Source organism: Pan troglodytes, chromosome 1 (assembly GCF_028858775.2).
Source record: "Pan troglodytes isolate AG18354 chromosome 1, NHGRI_mPanTro3-v2.0_pri, whole genome shotgun sequence".
In the NCBI taxonomy this organism is placed as follows: Eukaryota; Metazoa; Chordata; class Mammalia; order Primates; family Hominidae; genus Pan; species Pan troglodytes.
Genome location: NC_072398.2, coordinates 160,781,411 through 160,804,433, shown reverse-complemented (window position 1 = coordinate 160,804,433; position 23,023 = coordinate 160,781,411). Strand labels below are relative to the sequence as shown.

The 23,023-nt window shown below is 38.0% G+C and overlaps 2 protein-coding genes across 9 annotated transcripts in view; one reads left to right on the top strand and one right to left on the bottom strand.

Annotated features, from left to right (window-relative positions):
* The window catches only part of LRRC40 (leucine rich repeat containing 40), a 61,267-nt gene extending 45,921 nt beyond the window's left edge, over positions 1–15,346 (bottom strand). Inside the window, exon 1 of the mRNA XM_513483.8 lies at positions 14,762–15,346. Within this exon, the coding sequence (XP_513483.2) occupies positions 14,762–14,912 (151 nt within the window). The 5' untranslated portion in view covers positions 14,913–15,346. The remainder of the gene's footprint in view (positions 1–14,761) is intronic.
* The window catches only part of SRSF11 (serine and arginine rich splicing factor 11), a 46,372-nt gene continuing 38,327 nt past the window's right edge, over positions 14,979–23,023 (top strand). For 4 of the 8 annotated variants that reach the window (XM_001166106.6, XM_024346536.3, XM_009423303.4 and 1 more), the window contains exon 1: positions 15,042–15,152. The gene's annotated coding sequence lies outside the window, so the exon portion shown is untranslated. Of the gene's footprint in view, positions 15,153–23,023 lie in introns of all 8 variants that reach the window. The other 4 variants (XM_063800462.1, XM_009423308.4, XM_024346541.3 and 1 more) reach the window with 3 other exon arrangements.

The window sequence follows — 23,023 nt, the reverse complement described above, 5'->3', positions numbered from 1 at the left end:
CATTAGGTATTAACAACACAGAATATCAATCCACCTGTGTTTCTGTTGGTGGATGGAGGTTTACTTTTAAAGTGAAGCAAAATAAAATAACTTTACCATTCTTGACTGATTTGAGAGCCAAAGCACCATACAATTTATCATCATCATTGTTATTTTGGTATGTAGGTATGGATAATTAGTTAAGTAAGAAAGAGAAAAGGAGATCAGCCAAGCAACTGGCATGTGAATTTACTGACAAAAAAGCAGCCAACAGAAATGTGGTCACATATATATTTTACTAAAAATAAATGTGACTCTTGAAAAAAAAAAACTACTAATGTGCCATATAGTATGAGTCACAAACAAAAAGCTCCAGATTAAAAAAGGCAAGATAAAACAATACAAAACACTAAGGAAGTATGTAGAAAAAGCTATGTGAGATGCACCATTCTACTCCTAAAGATGAGACATAGAACATTTGTGCATGCATTTTTTTCTAACATCTATACATCGGTATATTAAGGCCATTATACCTAAAAAGCAATGTAATAACAAATGTCTTTTTTTGGATGGAGAAAGGTGGGGATAACAAGAAATTTATACACAACATAATAAAAATACCTGTTACCCATCAACTACACTGAGTATTAATGTTTTATTATTATTATTCAGATATTTTTATTAACAAACTTGTCTTTGTGGGAACCATCAAGGAGCAGATACATGTTGATACTGTACTATTATTGAACATGTATCAATTTGCTTTTCCATAAACAATTACTTACTACTCATTCTTTTCCCCACTAATCATTTTTGAGGTATCCCAATTTCTTCCAGAGCTTACAGCATCAAGATTCATGTCACTGTTGCAACTGTCCCATAAGAACCACTAAAAAGCATATATAGTCTTAATTATTAAGAAATTCTGTGGAGCTATCCTACAAGTAGTTTACCAATATCTAAAATAGAAACTACCCACATAAAAATGTCAATAGCATATAAATATCAAAAAATTACTATAGAGTTGGATATTATAAAAAATTTCAAACATATACATAAATTTAAAGAGTAGCATAATGAAATCAGGTAGTGTGATGCCTCCAGCTTTGTTCTTTTCGCTTAGAATTGCCTTGGCTCTTTGGAGTCTTTTTTGGTTCCATATGAATTTTAAAATAGTTTTTTCTAGTCCTGTGAAGAATGTCATTGGTAGTTTGGTAGGAATAGCACTGAATCTGTAAGTTGCTTTGGGCAGTATGACCGTTTTAATGATATTGATTCTTCCTATCCATGAGCATAGACTGTTTTTCCATTTGTTTGTGTCATCTCTGATTTCTTTGAGCAGTGTTTTGTAATTCTCATTGTAGAGATCTTTCACCTCCCTGGTTAGCTGTATTCTAGGTATTTTACTCTTTTTGCGGCATCTGTGAATGAGATTGTCTTCCTGATTTGGCCCTCTGCTTGGCTGTTGTTGGTTTATAGGAATGCTAGTGATTTTTGTACATTGATTTTGTATCCTGAAACTTTGCTGAAAAGGGAACCCTTACACACTGTTGGTAGGAGTGTAAATCAGTTCAACCATTTTAGAAAGCAGGATGGCGATTCCTCAAAGAGGTAAAAACAGAACTACCATTTGACCCAGCAATCTTATTATTGGGTACATACCCAAAAGAATATGTCATTCTACCATAAGGACACATGCATGCAAATATTCATTGTAGCACTATTCACAATTGCAAAAACATGGAATCAACCTAAATGCCCATGACAGACAGACTGGATAAAGAAAATGTGGTACATATACATCATGGAATACTATGTAGCCATGAAAAAGAACAAGATCATGCCTTTTTCAGGAACATGGATGGAGCTGGAGCCTATTATCCTTAGCAAACTAACACAGAAGAAAACAAAATACTGTATGTTCTCACTTATAAGTGGGAGCTAAATGATGAGAACTCATGAACACAAAGAAAGGAACAACAGACACTGGGGTCCTCTTGAGGGTGGAAGGTGGGAGGAGGGAGAGGATCGGAAAAAAATAACTAATGGGTATGAGGCTTAGTACCTGGGTGACAAAGTAATCTGTATAACGAACCCCTCTGACACAAGTTTATCTATATAACAAACCTACACACGTACCCTTGAACCTAAAATAAATGTTTAAAAAAAACAGTATAATGGAATAAAACTCCATGTATCCATTGTCCAGTTTTAACAATTATCAGCATATGTCTAGTGTTGCTTCATCTATAACCCCATCCCACAATGATCTAAGCTACAATCTTAGGAACCCAGAAAAAAGAATTAATTAAATCCAAAGAAAGCAGAAGCAAGGAAATAAAAGGTGGAAATCAATGAGAGAGAAACAAACAGAGAAAAAGCAATAAAAAATACTTATTTAAAAGGACTAATAAATTGATAAACCCTTAGCTAGACAGATGAAGAAAAAAAAGAAACAAATTATCAAAATCAGGAATCAAAGTGAGAATGTCATAGATCCTACAGATGTTAAAAGGATAAGGGTATATTATGAACAACTTTATGCCAACAAATCCAACAACTTGGATGAAATGGATAAATCCCTAGAATAGAAAAAAAAAAGTACAACCACAATAGAAAGTAGCCTTGCATCTATTAAAGAAATTGAATTAGCTACTTAAAACTCCCCACAAAGAAAATTCCAGGCAGACATTTTCACTGGTGAATTCTATCAGACATTTAGAGTAAAAATAATACTAATTCTACATAAACTCTTTCAAAACACAGAGAAAAGAACAGTTCCCAATTCATCTTATAAGGCCGGTCTTACTCTGATGCCAAAAGCAGATAAATACATTAAAAGAGAAAATAAAACAAAAACTACAGGCCAATGTATCTAATGATTATAGACCCAAATTCCTGAACAAATTTTGCAACTCTATATAAAAAGGATAACATATCATGATCCAGTGCGAGTTATCTTAGGACTGCAAGGCTGGTTTAACATTTGAAAATTAATCAATAAAAGCTACCATATTAACAGAAAAATGAGAAATACTATGTGATTGTTGAGATACAAAAAAAGCATCTGACAAAATTCAACAATAAAAACTCAGAAAACTAGGAATCAAAGGGAACTCCTTCAACCTTACAAAGGGCATCTGTGAAAAACCTAAAACTAACACCACACTTAACGGTGGAAGACGCAGTGCTTTCTCTTTAAAAGAGTATACAAGGCAAGGATGCTCATTCTCACTACTTTAATATTTTAATAGAGGTCTTGACCAATGCAGTAAGACAAAAAGAAGAAAAAGAAATAAATAAAAGAAACAAAAGGCATTCAGATTGGACTAGAAGTAAAACTGTCCCAATTAACAGACAATATGATCATCTATGTATAAAGTGCTAAGGAATCTACAAAAAAATTATATGCAATCAATGAGTTTAGAACAGTCACAAAATTCAAGCTCAATATAGAATAATCAACTATGTTTCTATGTATTAGCAATCAAATAAAAAAATGTTTAAATGTTAAAAGATTTACAATACAAGACATCCGAAACCATGAAATAGTATTAAATGTACAAAATATGTACAAGATCTGTATATGAAAATACAAAACATTGCTGTGAAAACTTGAAGGTCTGGATAATAAAGAAATGTAACATAAGACAGCTTGGAAGACTCCATATTACAAAGTTGTCGCTTCTCCCCAAGTGACTTATAGATTCAGCACAACCCTAATAAAAATCCCAGAAAGCTTTTCTGTAGAAATTAACAAGCAAATTCTAAAATGTGTATTGAAATGCAAAAGAACTAAATTAGGTCAAACAATTTTGAAATAAAAGAACAAAACAGGAGGCTTTATAGTATTTGATTCCAAGTCTGACCATGAAGCTACATTTGTCAAGATAGTGTAGTATTAGCATAAGGATAAACACATAGGTCAATGGAAAAAGAGTTCAGAAAAAATTCCATACAATAAAATATTGAAAATTGATTTTCAACAAAGGTGCCAATATAATTTAATAAAAAAGAATCATGTTTTCAACAAATGGTACTGGAATAACTATAAAATAAACTATAAAAATGAACCTCAACCTTTACCTTGTGACACACTCAAAAATTAACTCCAAATGGACCACAGACTTATATGTAAATGATGAAACTAAAAAATTCTAAAAGAAACAAAGGAAAAAATTTTCACAGCCTTCAGATGGGCAAAAAATGTCTTGGGACAGAAAAAGTTCATCATAAAAGAAAAACAATTGATAAACTAGATTTCATAAAAATTTATAACTTACATGTTTCTAAAGCTACCATTAATAAAATAAGCTACACTGGGAGAAAATATTAGACAGATACTGATATAGATATCTGAGACGGAGTTGTATCTCAAATATATACAAAGTCTTGTTACCCAAGAATAAAAACCCATTTAAAAAAAAAAAAGACAAAAGTTGGAACAAACACTTAACAGAAGATATACAAATGGCTAAAAGGCAGTAGCAGTAGAAAAGATGCTAAACATCATTAGTTTTAAAGGACATGCAAATTAAAACCACAAAAAAATATGCCAACACAGCCACAAGAATGGTTAATATTTAAAAGACTGACAATACAAAGTGCTGGTAATGAGGTGGAGCAACTGAATCTCTCATATGTTGCTAGTGGGAAACAGTTTGGTGAATTCTTATAATGTTAAATAAATACTTTTTGGGTTTTTTTGAGACAGGGTCTCACTTTCTCACCCAAGCTGGAAAGCAGCGGCGCAGTCCTGGCTCACTGCAACCTCCGCCTCCCGGGTTCAAGCGATTCTCTGCCTCAGCCTCCCGAGCAGCAGCTGGACTTACAGGCATGTGCCACCATGCCTGGCTAATTTTTGTATTTTTAGTAGAGGCGGGGTTTCGCCATGTTGGCCAGGCTGGTCTCGAACTCCTGGCCTCAAGTGATCCACCCGCCTCGGCCTCCCAAAGTGCTGGGAGTACAGGCGTGAGCCACCATGCCAGGACCTATACTTACTACTATACAATACAGCAATTCCATTGTCAGGTATGGATTCAACAGAAATGGTATGTCTACACAAAGACGTGTACATGAGGCACAGAGATCCATCATCTTATCTCACCACTGTCCAAGACACAGACATACCTTCCGTTTGTAAGACCTACAAAATGTTTCTTTCTAAGAAAAAAAAAAAAGGACTATACAAGAAAGCTTATAGCAATTTTATTCAAAACAGCCAAAAACTGGAAACCACTCAAATGTCCATCAACAGACTAATGGATAAATAAATTGAATTGTATACACAAATGGACTATTATTCAGCAATTTAAAAAACTGCTGGCTGGGCGTGGTGGCTCATACCCATAATTGCAGCACTTTGGGAGACCGTAGCAGGAGGATCATTTGAGCCCAGAAGTTTGACACCAACCCGGGAAAAAGAGCAAGACTTCGTCTCTATTAAAAACAAAAAAATTAGCCAGGCATGGTGGCATACACCATGAGTCCCAGATACTTGGGAGACTGAAGCAGAAGGATCACTTGAGACCAGAAGTTTGAAGCTGCAGTGAGCTACGACTGTGCCACTGCACTCTAGCCTGGGCAACAGAGGGAGACACTGTCTCCAGAAAGAAAAAAAAAAGAACAACTGATGTAAACAACATGGATGAACCTCAAAAACATGATTCTAAACAAAAGAAGCCCTAAGCGAAAAAAAAAAATTGCAAATGTATTACTTCATTTACATGCAATTTTAAAAGAAGTAAAATTAATCTACATTGACAAAAAGCAGATCCGTAGTTATGTGGAGCCAATAGCAGGACTGACAGCAAAGGGGCACAAGTAAACTTTTCAAGATGTTGGAAATGTTCTATATCTTGATTGTAGTACTGGTTACATGATGGTATATATTTGTCAAAAGTCATTAAACTGTACACTTAAAATGGATGCAACATACTCTTTGTAAATGATACTTCAATAAAGTTAACCCCAAAAAAGAATAATTTTAAAATATAGGTGATGTAACACATCAAGGCAATTCTATCGGAAAAATATACACATATAATATATAACACAGGGTAGATACAATATCCTTAAGCAGCATGGCTCAACAGAACTTTCTACAATGGCGTAAATGCCCTACATTGGCACTATTCAATAGGATAGCTACTAGCTACATATGGCTACTGGGCACTTGCAATGTGGTTTAAGTAACTGATGAACTTGATTTTTAATTTTATTTAATTTTGATTATTTAAAAGTTAAAAAGCCAACATGAGTACAGGCTTCCACAATGGACAACATGGCCCTTAAAGATACTGGGGGCGGCGGGGGGAGGAAGATGTATAGATGTTATTTTTTTTATTTTTTTATTTTCTTTTTTTTTTTTTTTTGAGAGCCTGTCACCCAGGCTGGAGTACAGTGGTGTGATCATAACTCACTGCAGCCTCAAACTCATGGCTTCAGGAGATCCTCCTACCTCCGTCTTCCAAGCAGCTAGAACTATGAGGACTACAGGCATGTGCCACCACATCCAGCTTATTTTTTGTAGAGACAGGGTCTCATTATGTTGCCCAGATTGGTCTCAAACTCCTGGTCTCAAGTGATCCTCCCATCTTGGCCTCCCAAAGTGCTGGGATTATAATCATGGGCAATCACACCTGGCCCCCCCCCCCCAACCCCCGGCTTTTTTTTTTTTTTTAAGCAAACTGTCTTACTCTTTTTTCCACTGGTAATAGCTAACTATAGAAATGAGGACTCACAAATGGGTTGATCACAGAGAACTATCTAGTTTGGGGAGGACATTTATATGATATGGGTGGATAAAGAGACAGAGAAGAAATAAAAAACATGCTTAAAATGGTGTTTGCACAGAAGGATAAAAGAATGTGGCTGGGTGCAGTGGCTCATGCCTGTAATCCCAGCACTTTGAGAGGTCAAGGCAGGTGGATCACCTGAGGTCAGGAGTTTGAGACCAGCCTGACCAACATGGTGAAACCCCATCTCTACTAAAAATACAAATTTTTGTATTTTTAGTAGAGACGAAGTTTTGCCTTGTTGCCCAGACTGGTCTTGAACTCCCAGGCTCAAGTGATCCGCCTGCTTCGACCTCCCAAAGTGTTGGTATTAAAGGTGTGAGCCACAGCACCTGACCCTGTGTCACACTTTTTATTCTGTCCCAACAAACTATACATATTGAATAGGGCAAATTCTCATTACCCTAAAATAGTAGGTTTTCTTGATGATTAGGTGCCCTAGACTCCATTACTTAACTACACAAATAAAAGCTAACCAAACTGCTCCCTTCAAGATAAGGCAGGATAGCCTTACACCCATATTTCCCTTTCAAATAATTGGTTTCCAAGCTAATTTAACTGGCTTATTTAATGAATTATCCTCTTAATTTGCCTTTCAGATCAACAGTGCAGTTTCCATTAGAATTTACAGTATTCTTTTGTTCCAAACTCTGGCACCTTTTATTTTTCCTCAGTTTTAGATAATCATCCAATAACATTCTTGCACTACTGTTCTACCATGGTCATGCAACTGGAAAGCAATGATCAACACCTCCAACTCCATCTTCATTTTATCTAGTCTGACGAAAAAGAGCTGCAATATTGAACCAAACTGACAACATATTCTCATGTTGCTGCTCATAAAAAGAGCTGTCACTTACATGTACAGTATTTTTCTTTGAAGTTGGTTATTAACAATTATTCCTATTTGAGAATATCTTTCTAAATAAGTTATTGAACTGACACTCAGAATGATTACTTAAAAATTGCGAACAAAATTTGAATGTTTAAATATTAATACATATTAATTATAGTAGTCATAAGATGGACTATTATACAGCCACTAAAAATAATAAGATTTTTCAAGTGACAAGGAAAATGTACAAATAGAAGCCAGAAAAACAGGAGTCAGTACAATTCTAAATTTGTTAAAAATAAAAAATAGGGCCAGGCACAACAGTTCATGCCTGTAATCCCAGCACTTTGGGAGGGTGAGTTGGACAGGTCGCTTGAGCTCAGGAGTTCAAGACCAGCCTGGGTAACATAGCAAGACCTCATCTCTACAAAAAATATAAAAATTGGCCAGGCATGGTGGCACATCCCTGTAGTCTCAGACACTCAGGGGGCTGAGGTGGGAAAATCACTTTTGAGATAAGGAAGTCAAGGCTGCAGTGAGCCGTGATCTCACCACTGCATTCCAGCCTGGGCAACAGAGTGAGATCCTGTCTCAATCAATAAATAAACTAAATTAGATAAAAAAATAAAAAATAGCAGTCAAATTATACATAGTCACTCACACACACACACACACACACACACACACACACGGTATTAGAAGAAAAACCTCCACAACATTAACAGTGACTAACTCTGGTTGGCTTCTTCACTTTTTATGCTTTTCTCTATAGATTCTAATCTTTCTACAGCAGACCTGCTTTTATGAATACGAAAATAATAAATGGTATTTTTCAAAAAAGAACTAGAGCCTACAAAAACAAAGTACAGTTTATCCTCGCACAATATGGGTTTGAATTGCACAGGTTCACTTATATATGGATTTTCTGCTGCCTCTGCCACCCGTGAGAAAGCAAGACCATCCCCTCCTTTTCCTCCTCCTCCTCAGCCTACTCAATGTGAAGATGAGAATGAAGACCTTTATGATGATCCACTCCACTTGATGAATAGTAAATATATTTTCTCTTCCTTATGATTTTCTTAATAACATTTTCTTTTCTCTAGCTTACCATTGTAAGAACGTAGTATATAATACATATAATATACAAATATATGTTAATTGACTGTTTATGTTATCAGTAAGGCTTCTAGTCAACAGTAAGCTATTAGTAGTTAAGTTTTGGGGGAGTCAAAAGTTATACATGGATTTTTGACTGCACAAGGGAGTCAGCCCCACAACCCCTGAATTATTTAAGGGTCAACTGTATACCTAAACACCCCAAAGAGTAACCAGGTTTCAGTTATGGGTAAAAGTTAATACCCTCAAGACTTACTCTACCCAAATAAGTTTAGGTAGAGTAAACCTCTTTATCACTGTACTGGACTGGGTTAATAGTCTAGTTAACAATCCTATCAGGTTAATAAAATCTCTCACTGCCCTTGTACGGCTTCCACTAAGAAAATTTCTATTTAAGGAGGCTACCATCTAAGAGCAAGAATCAACAGAATTTTAACTGTTTTTCATTATATATGTAAAAATTAAAGACTAAGTTTTGTTTTCCCAATGTAGAAATATCAGGAATGGGGTCAGGTACAGTGGCTCACACCCATAATCCCAGTACTTCGGGAGGCCAAGGCAGGAGGATTGTGGACACCGGGAGTTTGAGACCAAGCTGGGCAATATAGCAAGACCCCATCTCTGCGAAAAATTTAAACATTAGCCGGGCACAGTGGTGCATGCCTGTGGTCCTAGCTATTCAGGAGGCTGAGGCAGGAGATCACTGGAGCCCAGGGGTTCAAGGTCTAATAAACTATCATGCCACTGTACCCTAGCCCGGTCAACAGAATGAGACCCTACCTCTAAAAAAAAAGAAGGAACAGAAATGAATCTACTTTATAAATATGACTATGTAAATGTGAAGAGAGAAAGAATTAAAGTATAACATGAAAATTTAAATTATTATTTGTTTAACAAGTACAATTCTTAATAATAAAGCTTATGTTAAAACACTTATGAGACTATGAATTGTTTGAAAGTGTCATTAATCTTTATTTCCTCTAGAACTATATCTGGAAGAAACATAGCAGATAAACAATAAATGCTATTTGAATAAGTATCTGTGTAACTCCCTATAGCATACAAAATAGTTTCATATTTATCTCATACATTTCCCATAAAATGTCTCATATATGTGTATAGAGAGAGAGAAAAAAAGAGAGCGTGCAAGAGAGAGAGCAAGGGAGAAAGCGCAATCTGAAAGAAGCCATGTTTTAAAGTATCTTTTGGCCTGGGCATGGTGGCTCATGCCTGTAATCCAAGCACTTTGGGAGACTGAGGTGGGAGGATCACTTGAGGCCAGGGGTTCGAGACCAGCTTGGACAATACAGTGAGATCCAGTCTCTACAAAAAATAAAATAGCTGGGTTTGGTGGCACACACCTGTAGTTCTAGCTACTTGACAGGCTGAGGAGGGAAGATGGCTTGAGCCCAGGAGTTTGAGGCTGCACTGAGCCATGACTGAGCCACTGCACTCCAGCCTGGGTGACACAGGAAGACCCTGTCTCTAAAAAAAAAAAACTAAATATATTTTGAATGTAAATCATAATTTGAGGTACTAATATTTTGGGGTAAAAACAAAAGATAATAAGACTTTTTTTAGATTAACATATACTAAAAATACAATATGCAAGGAATCAGTACAAGGGACAAGTTAGTAAGTTTATAAGAAAAGAAAATAATAATCACTTTCTGCAATTACTTTTGACTGGGTCAAAAAACACCTCTGCCGCATTTATCTAGACTTCATATGACACAAAATTTAAGAATCGCAACCAACAAGCCACCAGCCTATTTACATATGTCACTTATTCATTGAACAATCAGTTGCTGAGCAGAAACAAGTGGCATAAAAAGACAACTATGATCAACAACAAGGAAACGAGCCCAATGAATAAACGTGCAAAAGTTCTTAATAGACACCTCACCAAAGAGATATACAGATGGCAAATGAACATATGAAAAGACACTCAACATCATATGTCACTAGGAAATACTAAGTTAAAACCATAAGATAACACAATACAGGCCGGGCGTGGTGGCTCACGCCTGTAATCCCAACACTTTGGGAGGCCGAGGTGGGTGGATCACCTGAGGTCAGCAGTTCAAGACCAGCCTGACCAACATGGAGAAACCCCGTCTCTACTAAAAATACAAAAAAAAAATTAGCCAGGCGTGACGGCGCATCCCTGTAATCCCAGCTACTCAGGAGGCTGAGACGGGAGAATTGCTTGAACCTGGGAGGCAGAGGTTGCGGTGAGCCAAGATCACGCCATTGCACTCCAGCCTGGGCAACAAGAGCAAAACTCCGTCTCAAAAATAAAATAAAATAAAATAAAATAACGAAATACACCCACTAAAATGGCTAAAATCCAAAAACCTGATCATACCAAATGCTGATAAGAATGTGGAGCAGAGAACTTTCATTTATTACTTGTGGAAATGCGAAATGGTACACATTAGTAGTCTGACAGTTTCTTAAAGGGCTCAACATAGTCTCTTATATGATCCAGTGATCATGCTCCTAGGCTCTTATCCAAATGAGTTGAACATATATCCAGACAAAAACCTGAACATAAATGTTTACAGCTGCTTTATTCATAACTGCCAAAAACTGGAAGTATCCAAGATGTCCTTCAAAAGGTGAATGAACAAAATGGTACATCCATACAATGGAATATTACTCAGCAATAAAAAAATAAATGATTAAGTCATCAAAAATACATGGATGAACTTTAAATGCATACTGATTAGTTAAAAAAACAGTTTGAGGCCGGGCGCGGTGGCTCACGCCTGTAATCCTAGCACTTTGGGAGGCCGAGACGGGCAGATCACGAGGTCAGGAGATCGAGACCATCTTGGCTAACACGGTGAAACCCCGTTTCTACTAAAATTACAAAAAATTAGCCGGGCGTGTTGGCGGGCGCCTGTAGTCCCAGCTACTTGGGAGGCTGAGGCAGGAGAATGGCGTGAACCCGGGAGGCGGAGCTTGCAGTGAGCCGAGATCGCGCCACTGCACTCCAACCTGGGAGACACAGCGAGACTCCGTCTCAAAAAAAAAAAAAAAAAAAAAAAAAAAGTTTGAAAACGTTATGCACTGGTATGATTCAAATTAAGAGACATTCTGGAAAAGGTAAAACTATAGAAACAGGAAAAAGATTACTGGTTGCCCACAGTTCAGGGGAAGATGGGTAAGGAATGAATGGGTAGAGCACACGGGATTTTTTGGGAAGTGAAATTATGCTGTATGATACTCTAATGGTGGATATATGACATGCATTTGTCAATTTCATAGACCTGTACAACAGTAAGAATGAGCCCTAACAAACCTATGAACTTCAGTTAATAATAATGTATCAATATTGGTTCATCAATTATAATAAATGTACTACATTAATGCAAGATGTTAATAACAGAGGAAACTGTAAGCTGGAGACAGAGGGTATATGAGAATATAATGTACCATCTGCTCAACTTTCATTAAAACAGTTCGTTAAAAAATTTTAAAGTATGGTTGTTTGGGGGAAAGGTAATTTTTGTTAGTGTCATTATTATTATTTTAGAGACAGGATCTCACTCTCTTGCCCAAGCTGGAGTGCAATGGCACAATCATAGCACCCGCTGCAGCCTCCAACTCAGGCTCAAGCAATCCTCCCACCTCAGCCTTCCAAGTAGCTAGGACTACAGGCGCACGCCACCATGCTCATCTAATTCTTGTATTTTTTGTAGAGATGGGGTCTCACTATGTTGCCTCAGGCTGGTCTTGAATTTCTGGCCTCAAAGCGATCCTCCTGCCTCTCAATTTGCCAGAGTGCTGGGATTACAGGCATGAGCTACTATCATTATTAAAGTATAGGATGCTGAAAAGAGGCCTCAAAGTAAATAGTTAAGGGAAAGGTGTAGAATGGCTTTTGTATGCTGTGCTAAAAACTTTACCTATACCGTATCTTCTGGGCTATGGGAAGTCATTAAACGTTTTGAGTGATGTAAGATCTGTTTTGGAAAAATAACTCTTGGTAATGACACTAGGATTTAGAGTGTGAGGGTAGTTGTTGTTGTTGTTTATGGACAGGGTCTCACAATATTGTCCAGGCTAGAGTGCAGTGGCTATTCACAGGTGCGATCATAAGGCACTACAGCCTTAAACTCCTGGACTCAAGTGATCCTCCTGCCTCAGCCTCTGGAGTAGCAAGAGTGAGATATAAAGTAAAAACTCCAGGAAACCAACTAGAAGGTGCTGCCATGATAACAGCAATGGTGAATTTTTACTGTGTACTTTTTATGTACCAAGCACTTTATTTTATCTCATTTAGACCTTAATAGGTCCTGTTATGACTCCTGCATAATAAATGAGAAATTAGGGCACAGAGTGATTAACCATCTCAATGTTATGTGAGCAAAGATAGGAAGATAAGAAGCACGACCCCGTAACGAACTACAAATAGTTCAGAATTATAGTGGTTTGCCTATCAAAGTTTCACTGACAAGTGATGAAACTGAGGGCTACATACAGCCAGACAGAGAAAGACCTTCTATAGTATAGTAACAGGGATTCCTTTTTTATATATAAGCTACAAATACCATGAGTTTCTGCCATCTGTATCTTTCCCTCCTATGAAATGCTGTTTATTCACTCATTTAAAATCATTTTATGTACCAGGTAAAGTGTTAGGTTCTGGTTATACAACAATAACCTAAGCAGTTCTAATCCATATCATCACGGACCTAAGAGTCAGAATCCATGTGCTCTCTTAAAGTTTAACAGACGAAACCACCTGAGTCTAGTCAATAAGTACATTCTAGCACACCACTCATGATTTGAGAATACTCATTCACTTACTTATTGCTTCCGCAAAATTTAGTAAGACTCTACTATGTACCAAGCACTATTTTCAGTGATAGAAATACAACAAAGCACAAAACAAAGCTCACTGACTTCATGGTATTAACCTTTTGGTTGGAGGGCAGAGAAAACAGAAAACATAAATGGTATAAATTCTGATAGTGATAAATGCTGTTAAAAAATTAAACAGGCAAGAGAACAGAATGTTAGCATGATAGGTATGCAAGTTTAGAGAAAAATGTTTCAGGTTTTGGGGAAACCAAGTACATATATATATGCACAACTGTAGTTTGAAAATGAGTATGTTCCCATTGATCAAAAACTCTTTTAGGTGGAGTAAGGATTCTGTGTCTTTTCATTCATTCAGAAGCATTTGCTTGCCTAATCTACTTTATACATGTCACAATAAGAAAGCAATCATTAGAAGGAAAATGGAAGGTTTTAATCAGTCTTAAAACCTAAATATAAATGAAGAAAAACATTACAGGAAAAATGCTCTATTTCTCCATCTCTCCATTCCCCTCCCTCTCTCTCTTACACACACACACGCATGCACACACACACACGCACGCACACACACACACGACAATCAGAAGAGCATCTGGCCATTCATTCATGGTACCCAGATTTGTGCTTCTTGGTCTTTAACAGGTTTCTCAAGATGTCCCCACATTCAAACACTCTGTGTGGCATCTATCCTGATCTTCAACTTAGAAAATATACTCATTATTCCTTGTAAGTAGGACTCTGCACAGTTGCATACAGAAGAGCGTCTCGGCAGGGAACAGTGCAGGTTCACAAAGGGGCCGATAAAACATATAATTTTAGCTTTGGTAATTGCCCTTGAAGATTACAATAAGAGGAGGATAATAAGGGCCAAAGAAACAAAAGATTTGCCCGTGATTTGATAGCTGGTTTCGTCACATATTATGTTGCTTATCCCACAGAATGTGGGAATCCCAGAAAGCGCCCCGTTTAAATTTAGACCGTATTTTTAGCAGGGTCCCTTTAACAGAGATTGCGGGAACCTGGGAAGGAACTGAACTGGGCTAACCAAACCGGTCGAAATGAGCACAGGGATTAGATTAGAGCACAGAAATTCTGGCTAGCAGTCTGAGAAAGGGGGCCAAAGCCAGCCCAGAGAAAAAGGAGGTTGCCTGGGCCAAAGGCTTTCTGACAGGAGACACAATAGGGTCGTACCTCTGGGTCTTACCTTCACTGAGGTTTCTACCCGACAGGTTTAACTGGCCGCTCTTCCTCGCTGCCTTCAATAGCCCTTGGGGTACCGAGGTACCGCAGTCTCTTCCACCTGCTTTGAAACCAGCGCGGGGATCCTGCCCCGCTATCCGCTTCAGGCGCGACATGTTCAAAGTCCTAGGTCCAGAAGCTGCAGCCCCACCCGTGACGCTTAAAGGTGGCGCCGTTGGGATGCCCCGCTCCTTTAGTGAGCGCGCGCTCTGGGCGCTGGGCTCGCGGCCTCGCGCTGGGCCTTCACTCTCTGCGGCGCAGTCCAGATGTCGTCAGCACCAGCGCCTGGGCTGGAGGACAGAGAAGCCTTTTCCGTTGCCGGTGCCGGCCTAGCGTCCTGGAATTACTTCAATCAAGTAAGTGCGTTTAACGGGCTTAAGAGGGGCTTTCAGGTTTATTGTTTGCACTGTTACTGCGACTCCAACCTTCTCCTCTGTGCTTCCATCGTGGCGAGGGTGTGGGGAAAGAGAACCCTCTCTTCTCCCCTCTCCTAGTCTGAACGTGGGCCTTGACTAAAACTTGAGATCTGGGCGCGGTCGGCAGCCTTTCTGGACCCCAGCCTGTGTTTGTCGCTTGTGGTGGTGGCGCCAGACCTCTGGCGTACGGAGTAAAAGAAATTTTCTGTTCTTAAGGCCTGTACTCTGACACCATTCTCGTTGTATTGAGGGTATATAGCTTACCCAGCAAAGGAGGTAATGTGAAATGGAAGGACTGGCAACATAGAAGACAAAAACAAAAATCCTTAAAATTTAATAAATGTTCTGTGTATCAGACAGCTTAGGGAGACAAGTAGTGGTACATGCTTTAGTGAAGCTCAGACAGCTTGGATTTTTGAGCCCTAAAAAGCAAGTTCAAATCTCAGCTGCTTCTTTACTTTAGAAACTGTTAACTTGAGGCAGTTTACTCAACCGCTTTTAAAGCTCATTCCTTTTTTTCATTACTTTGGGGATAATTCCTACCGCATAAGGTTTTTGAAATAAGTGAAGATAAAAACTAGAATCTTGAGCTCTCGGTGAGTCCAGAATAATAGCAAATGAAAATTTTGTTCAATATAAGTCGGTGTTTCCTAGGAAATTAAAGTTTTCATCTGAAATGTACAACTTCTTGATTCAACAAGTAATTATTAAGATTAATCCTGCCTAGTATGTATACCATCCTGGGTGCTAGACTTTTCTTTTGCCTGAAATGATTTTGTTTTAAAAGCATATGCCAGGGAATACCATTCTAACCCCCATCAAGTCTACTGAGGATTGGTAGAATAGTTGAAAGCTAGGATGAAGGCCCTTTGACAAATTCTTCATCACGCACTTTTACCTGAGTCCAGGTTATTGCTACCTGTAAAATTCGGTTTTTAACTCTACCCTTTTTGTTCTTATTTCTGTGGAGTCCTTTACACTAATATCGAACAAGAGAAAGTTACCAATAGTTGTTACCCTACTAAAAAAGCAAAGAGTGGATTTTTGTCTTTTTTTTTTTTTTTTTTTTTTTTTTGAGACAAAGTCTCGTCTGTCGCCTAGGCTGGAATGCAGTGGCGTGATCCCGGCTCACTGCAACCTCCGCCTCCCAGGTTCAAGTGATTCTCCTGCCTCAGCCTCTCCAGTAGCTGGGATTATAGCCGCGCACCACCACACCTGGCTAATTTTTATATTTTTTAGTAGAGACGGAGTTTCGCCATGTTGGTCAGGCTGGTCTCGAACTCCCAGCCTCAAGCGATCCGCCCAGTTCGGCCTCCCAAAGTGCTGGGATTACAGGTGTCAGTCACCGTGCCCAGCCTGAGTTTTAAAGGAAAACGACCGTAGCAGCTTTTGCAAGGTTATTAATGAGGTCCCTGGTCAGCTTGTCTTCACAGTAATGGTAATAGCTGCCTTATTGGGTCCATACCAGGCTCAGTGCTAATAATACCTCTGTTTGCTATTTCTTATTTAACACAGTGACTAATTTTGCAGATAAGGAAATTGAGGCTAAAAGGGGTGAAGAAACTTACCCAACCTCACAAGTTTCTCTGAATAGCACGACCGGGAATTTGAACCTAGATCTGTCTCCAAAACCTTTCTTTTTAATCACCATGACTTCCCTAGTGGCTTTTCATAATTCCCAACTTGCTTTTTTTTTAATCCTGTAATCATTGTAAGAGACACTTCAGTTGTTTTTAAGAAGATTTCTTTATTAAAGAACCACCTTTTTCTCTTTATAGTAACAACCTACCTTTGGGGAAGAAACAACCCACCTTTGGAGAATTGAATTGCTCGAGTACAAAATTTTACAGTAACCACCCCTCCCCCTACAATAGATTCTTCTTTCGTTCTTTTTTTCTTTTTTTTTTTTAAGAGACCAGGTCTCACTCTGTCACCCATGATGAAGTACAGTGGTGCGATCACAGCTCACTGCAACCTCGAAATCCTGGGCTCAAACAGTCCTCCCACCTCAGCTTCCTGAGTAGCCATCACACCACCATGCCCAGCTAATTGTTTTTATTTTTTGTAGAAACGAGTCTGTGTTGCCAAGGCTGGTCTTGAACTCCTGGCCTCAAGCTGTCCTTCCATCTAGGGCCTTCCATAGCACTGGGATTACAGGCATGAGCCACCTCAAGCAATCCTTCTATCTAGGGCCTTCCAAAGCACTGGGATTATAGGCATGAGCCACCACACCCTGCCTAGTTCAATTTATTAAAAAATAACAGCAAGGTATAATTTTTAAATTTCTTGTTCTTGAAGTTAAATATTTCATTATTGACATTTAATGATACTGTATTAAAACATTGTTTCATCTTGTATAAGGAAAGTATCTTCTGTTTAATGGCAAAGAGTAATTCTGAAAAAAAATCCCAGTGGCCATATGCTTGTGGTAAACTCCAATAGATATAAACTGACATATGTAAGAATGTACTAGTTACTGTAATACAGTGTATGGTGTGTGTGTGTTTGTGTGTGTGAGATGGAGTCTCGCACTGTCACCCAGCCTAGAGTGCAATGGCTCAGCCTTGGTCACTGCAACCTCCACCTCCCAGCTTCAAGTGATTTCTCCTGCCTCAGCCTCCCAAGAAGCTGGCATTACAGGTACGCACCACCACACCCAGCTAATTTTTTTGTATTTTTTTAGCAGAGGCAGGGTTTCGCCATGTTGGCCAGATTGGTCTCAAACTCCTGGCCTCATGTGATCCACCTGCCTCGGCCCCCGAAATTGCTGGAATTACAGGTGTGAGCCACCGCACCCAGCCTGCTGTATTGTATTTATGTAGTAAGTGCAGATTGAGCAAGTTACAGTAAAAATTATTACCTAATGCAATAGAGAAAATAACATGTTTTGTCTCAAATGGATGGAAACTGAAAGCTAATCAACTTCAACTGAGCTTCTTTATGAAAAAATAGTTATATATACTTATGTGAGAATTAGCTCCATTTCTATTGTTTTAAGGAGAATACATTGAAAGCAAAAATTCTAACTCTTTTTCAACACTGGCATTTAAGTCAAAGTATTTGCTTTTTTAGAAAAATTGACTTTATATACATTACTAAAATAATGTGAAATGAATGTCTCCTGTGTCAAGGCTGGAGACTACTGCATAGCTACCTTTTGTAATGGAATTGTCTAGCTAGAATTTATTGTATTCATTTTATTTAAGTGATGAAAGGCTTCCCTCTTCAAGCTTCTTTGCTAAATGAGAAAAGAAAATGAAGAAACCAAATTTATGTTGAACCTAAAAATCACATTGGCCAAAGGGTACAGTTTTGTTTCATAACAGAAAGTAAGACTGTTATCAAAGTATAGAGCAGCTTGTCTCTACCATTAACATTTATTAAGACATAGATGAAAGGTACAATTGATGAGATGGATTATTGAAGTCTGAAATTGTAGTAAGGGTAAATTGAGTTAATTTGGCAGATTTGCAAGCACATTTGTTTATAAAATGGAGTCAAGTAAGAGCAAAGTGTATTTGTTTTGCAGACATTCTAGGAAGTTTCTTTTTGTGTAAAGTAACAAATTTAGCCTATTTTGAATTGTATTGTGTTTATCTTTCAGAATATTGCCTTATATATGAGAGCTGCTATCTTATGGTAAAAGTTATTTATTGAGAGAACATTTTAGTTTTCTTTAAAAATTTAGACTTACAATTTCACATTTGTTTTCCCTTCAGGGCTATCATTGCCAACTTTAAGAGTAGCTGGGAGAGGACATTCTTTTTTGTTTGTTTGTTTTTCCTTTTTTTCTGAGACAGAGTCTCAGTCTGTTGCCCAGGCTCACTGCAGCCTTGACCTCCCTGGCTCAAGAGATCCTCGCATCTCAGCCTCACAACTAGCTGGGACTAAAGGCACCTCGCTTCTTTTTTTTTTTTTTTTTTTTTGTAGAGATGAAGTTTTGCCATATTGCCCAGGCTGTTCTCAAACTCCTGGGCTCAAGCAGCCCACCTGCCTTGGCCTCCCAAAGTGTTGGAATTACAGGCATGAGCCACGATGCCTGGCCAAGAAGACATTCTTTTCTTTTCAGTGAAAGCAGTACATATTTTGCATTTTACTGATAGTTTCAAATGTGGCTTTGAAATTTGTATTATGTTGTTACTGGAGTTGTATATGGTAATTTTTTCTAATGGAAAGAGTGCATTGTCTTTGGAATAATGCATTTGTATATTCTTTGTTTTCTCTGCTTCTCTTATATACTTTTGAATCGTGAAACAGCTTGCTCTAGGAGGTTTAATATTTGATTCTAATATTTTCTGCCCCCGCCCCCCTTTTTTTTTTCCAAGACAGAGTTTCGCTTTCTCACCCAGGCTGGAGTGCAGAGCTCACTGCAGCCTCAAACTCATGGGTTCAAGTGATCCTTCTGCCTCAACCTCCTCCCCATGCCCCCCAGTAGCTGCGACTGTAGGCTCATGCCACCACATCCAGCTAATTTTTTAATGTTTTATAGAGACAGGGTCTCCCCATATTGCCCAGACTGGTCTCAAACTCCCAGGCTCAAGCAATCCTACCACCTCAGCCTTCCAAAGTGCTGGGATTGGCCAGGTACGGTGGCTCATGCCTATAATTCCAGCAGTTTGGGAGGCCAAGGCAGGCAGATCCCATGAGTTCAGGAGTTAGAGACCAGCCTGGACAATATCTTGAAACTCTATCTCTACAAAAAATACAAAAATTACCTGGGTGTGGTGTGGCATGCACCTGTGATCCCAGCTACTCAGGAGACTGAGGTAGGAGGATGGCTTGACCCCGGAAGGCCGAGGTTGCAATGAGCTAAAATTGCGCCACTGTACTCCAGCCTGGACAACAGAGCGAGACCCTGTAGGGAATTACAGGGATGAGCCACCATGCCCAGCTCTCTCCACTTTCAACACAAAAAAATTTTAGTCCCCAGATTTAGGAAAATTTTTTTTCCCTCTTATATGAGGGCTTTTTTTAAATGTTAGTTTTATTTACTTGAAGGTGGAAGAACTAGTAAAAAAAATTTATCAAAAATGCTTTTAATTTGGGGGTTTTCTGGTTTATTTCATTATATTATAAAAAGAAACTGAAACAAGGGTGGTGGTAAACCAATCGTGCTTATGTCATTTTCAAAAAAGCAGTATAATATTGAGATTTGTTTATCGGTTCTTAAATCAGCTGGAAGTGTTTCCTATTATTCACAGTGATTATTACTCATAACCTTTAAAAGCTAGTGCAGTATTCTTGCTCTTTTTTCCAAGATTAATATGTTCTCTGACTTAAAGTCTCAGATTTTGTATTAATTATATGGATTTTATGATTTTTTTTTTTTTTTGGCTTTAAACTAGTAAAGTAATACAGAAGTAAAGTTAGGGCACCAAACCCTATGTTTATGTTAACACATACACTACGGAGTAAGTCTGTTTTAAAAACAATTTCAATCAAAATCCACTATTTTAAAATTTGACTTTATATCCACCCCCTCCCACCCACAATTTTGTTCAATTGGATTCTGCTTGCAATTTCATTTACTTTAAAAAGGGAGACACAGTAAATGTTTAAAAATGGCAAATATTGTTTATGTAGCAAAGCTCGCCTACAGTTTTAATAAGACATGATATGGTCCCTGAGACTTTATCCTTAACATCAACTTAAGGAGAAAAATCTGAATAATTTGGTAGTTTGTTAACAGTCACAATCAGTAGATTGTTAATTTAAAATTTGATACTTAGATTTCTAGGCCACATATTTATACTCACAATTTGGTAAGTGCTAGTTTAGCTTTCAGAATACCTTCAAGACTGCTCACAATTTTTTTTTCTACTTGAGGTTGGTTTTTTTCCATCCTTTGCAATATCACAGTTACATATACTTAAATATTTTAAAGGTATGCATCATCAGAGTGTTGAAATACTAGTGGACATTTAAATACTTGGTACCTATGATGCAAATCTGTGAACCCAGCCATCATCATTCTAGAGGTACATGTTTTTCACTCAACACTAAATTTATCAGCCATCAGTACAACTTTATGGCCATCTTAGAGGTGCTGACATTTTTGCTTTTCTTTTTAACTCATTTCCTAGAAATACTACATCTCTACCATCTCATCCCTCCCCTAAAATAATTACTTGATCAATATCTCCAAGTGCTTTAGACTTCAGCCTGAGCTAATTGTGGCTTGAAACTAACAACAGTTTATTGTTTCAAGTGACTGGGGTGGCAATTGGTGGAGAGAAACATGGCCCTTAAAAACTACTTACTGTACTTTATTTTTAAGAACTAAAATTGTTTAATTTTAGTAAAGTTGTGAGTAGTATTTTACTTTTAAAATTTATGCTTTGGTTATTTGATAGTTTTTTTGTTCTGACCCATGTCACGGTACTTTTAATTAATTAATTAATTAATACTTATTTTTTTATTTTTGAGATGCAGTCTCACTCTGTCGCCCAGGCTGGAGTGCAGCAATGAGATCTTGGCTCACTGCAACCTCCACCTCCTGGGTTCAAGCGATTCTCCTCCCTCAGCCTCCCCAATAGCTGGGATTATAGGCACGCACCACCACACCCGGCTAATTTTTGTATTTTTAGTAGAGATGGGGTTTTGCCATGTTGGCCAGGCTGATCTTGAATTCCTGACCTCAGGTGATCCACCCACCTTGGCCTCCCAAAGTGCTGGGATTACAGGTGTGAGCCATTATGCCTGGTTTTAATTTAATATTAATCAAAGATAGGTACAGTTGTTTGTGTCTTTTCATGTTGGTGTCATGTTTGTATTGCAGTAGCCTCTTAAAGGAGAAGGGGCATCTAATAATGGTATAATTCATATCTTTAACTTAACTGTTTATAGGGTAGGTTCTTATCAATTTAATTTTTACAATAATGCTATAAAGTAAGACAAGTATTACTATTGTTAGTCATCAATTGAAAAGATGAGGAAAGCCAAGTGTGGTGGCTGATGCCTGTAATCCCAGCACTTTGGGATGCCCTGGTGGGAATTCAAGACCAGCCTGGGCAACATAGGGAGATGCTGTCTGTACAAAAAGTTTAAAATATTAGCTGGGTGTGGCGGCGTGAGCCTATAGTCCCAGCTACTGGAGGGGTGGGGGTAAGGGGCTGAGGCAGGAGGATCACTTGAACCCATGAGTTTGAGGTTGTTGTGAACTCTGCACTTCAGCCTGGGTGACAGAACAAGACCCTGCCTCAAAAAAAAATTTAAAAAGAAAAGATGAGGAAATTGGAGAGTTTTTTCCGACTTTCTTGTAATGACATGTAACATTTGTTGGGTGCCTATGTGTTGGGCACTCTGCTAAGTGCTTTGTATTCATATTTTTAATCTTAGAAACTTCAAATGGCATCATTATCCCCATTTTTCACATAAGGGACACATTAGCTCATGTGGCTAATTAGAAGAAGTATTTATTACAGTAGATGAGAACACACATAGGGGAGTAGAATCAGGGAATAGAATAGAAGCCACTTATGTTTTTTACATTTATATAGTTTGAATATTTAGCATTAAACTTATTGCTTTATAATTTTTAACATTCCACAAAAAACCTGTGTTAAAATATGAAATCTAAATAAGCTGTTCTCACTGTGTAAACTAACTCTTCTGAGATATATCTTTCATGTGAGTTTAAATTTTTCTGGATTTATTATGACAAGACATAGTAGGAGACAGTACAACATAGTGGAAATACAGGCTTTGGAGTGAGATGTAGTACCTGGTTTGGTTTTTTTAATCCCTGCTCTACTATTAGCTGCTTTATATGTTAGACAAGTTGCTTAACTTTTCTAAGCCTTAGTTTCTTT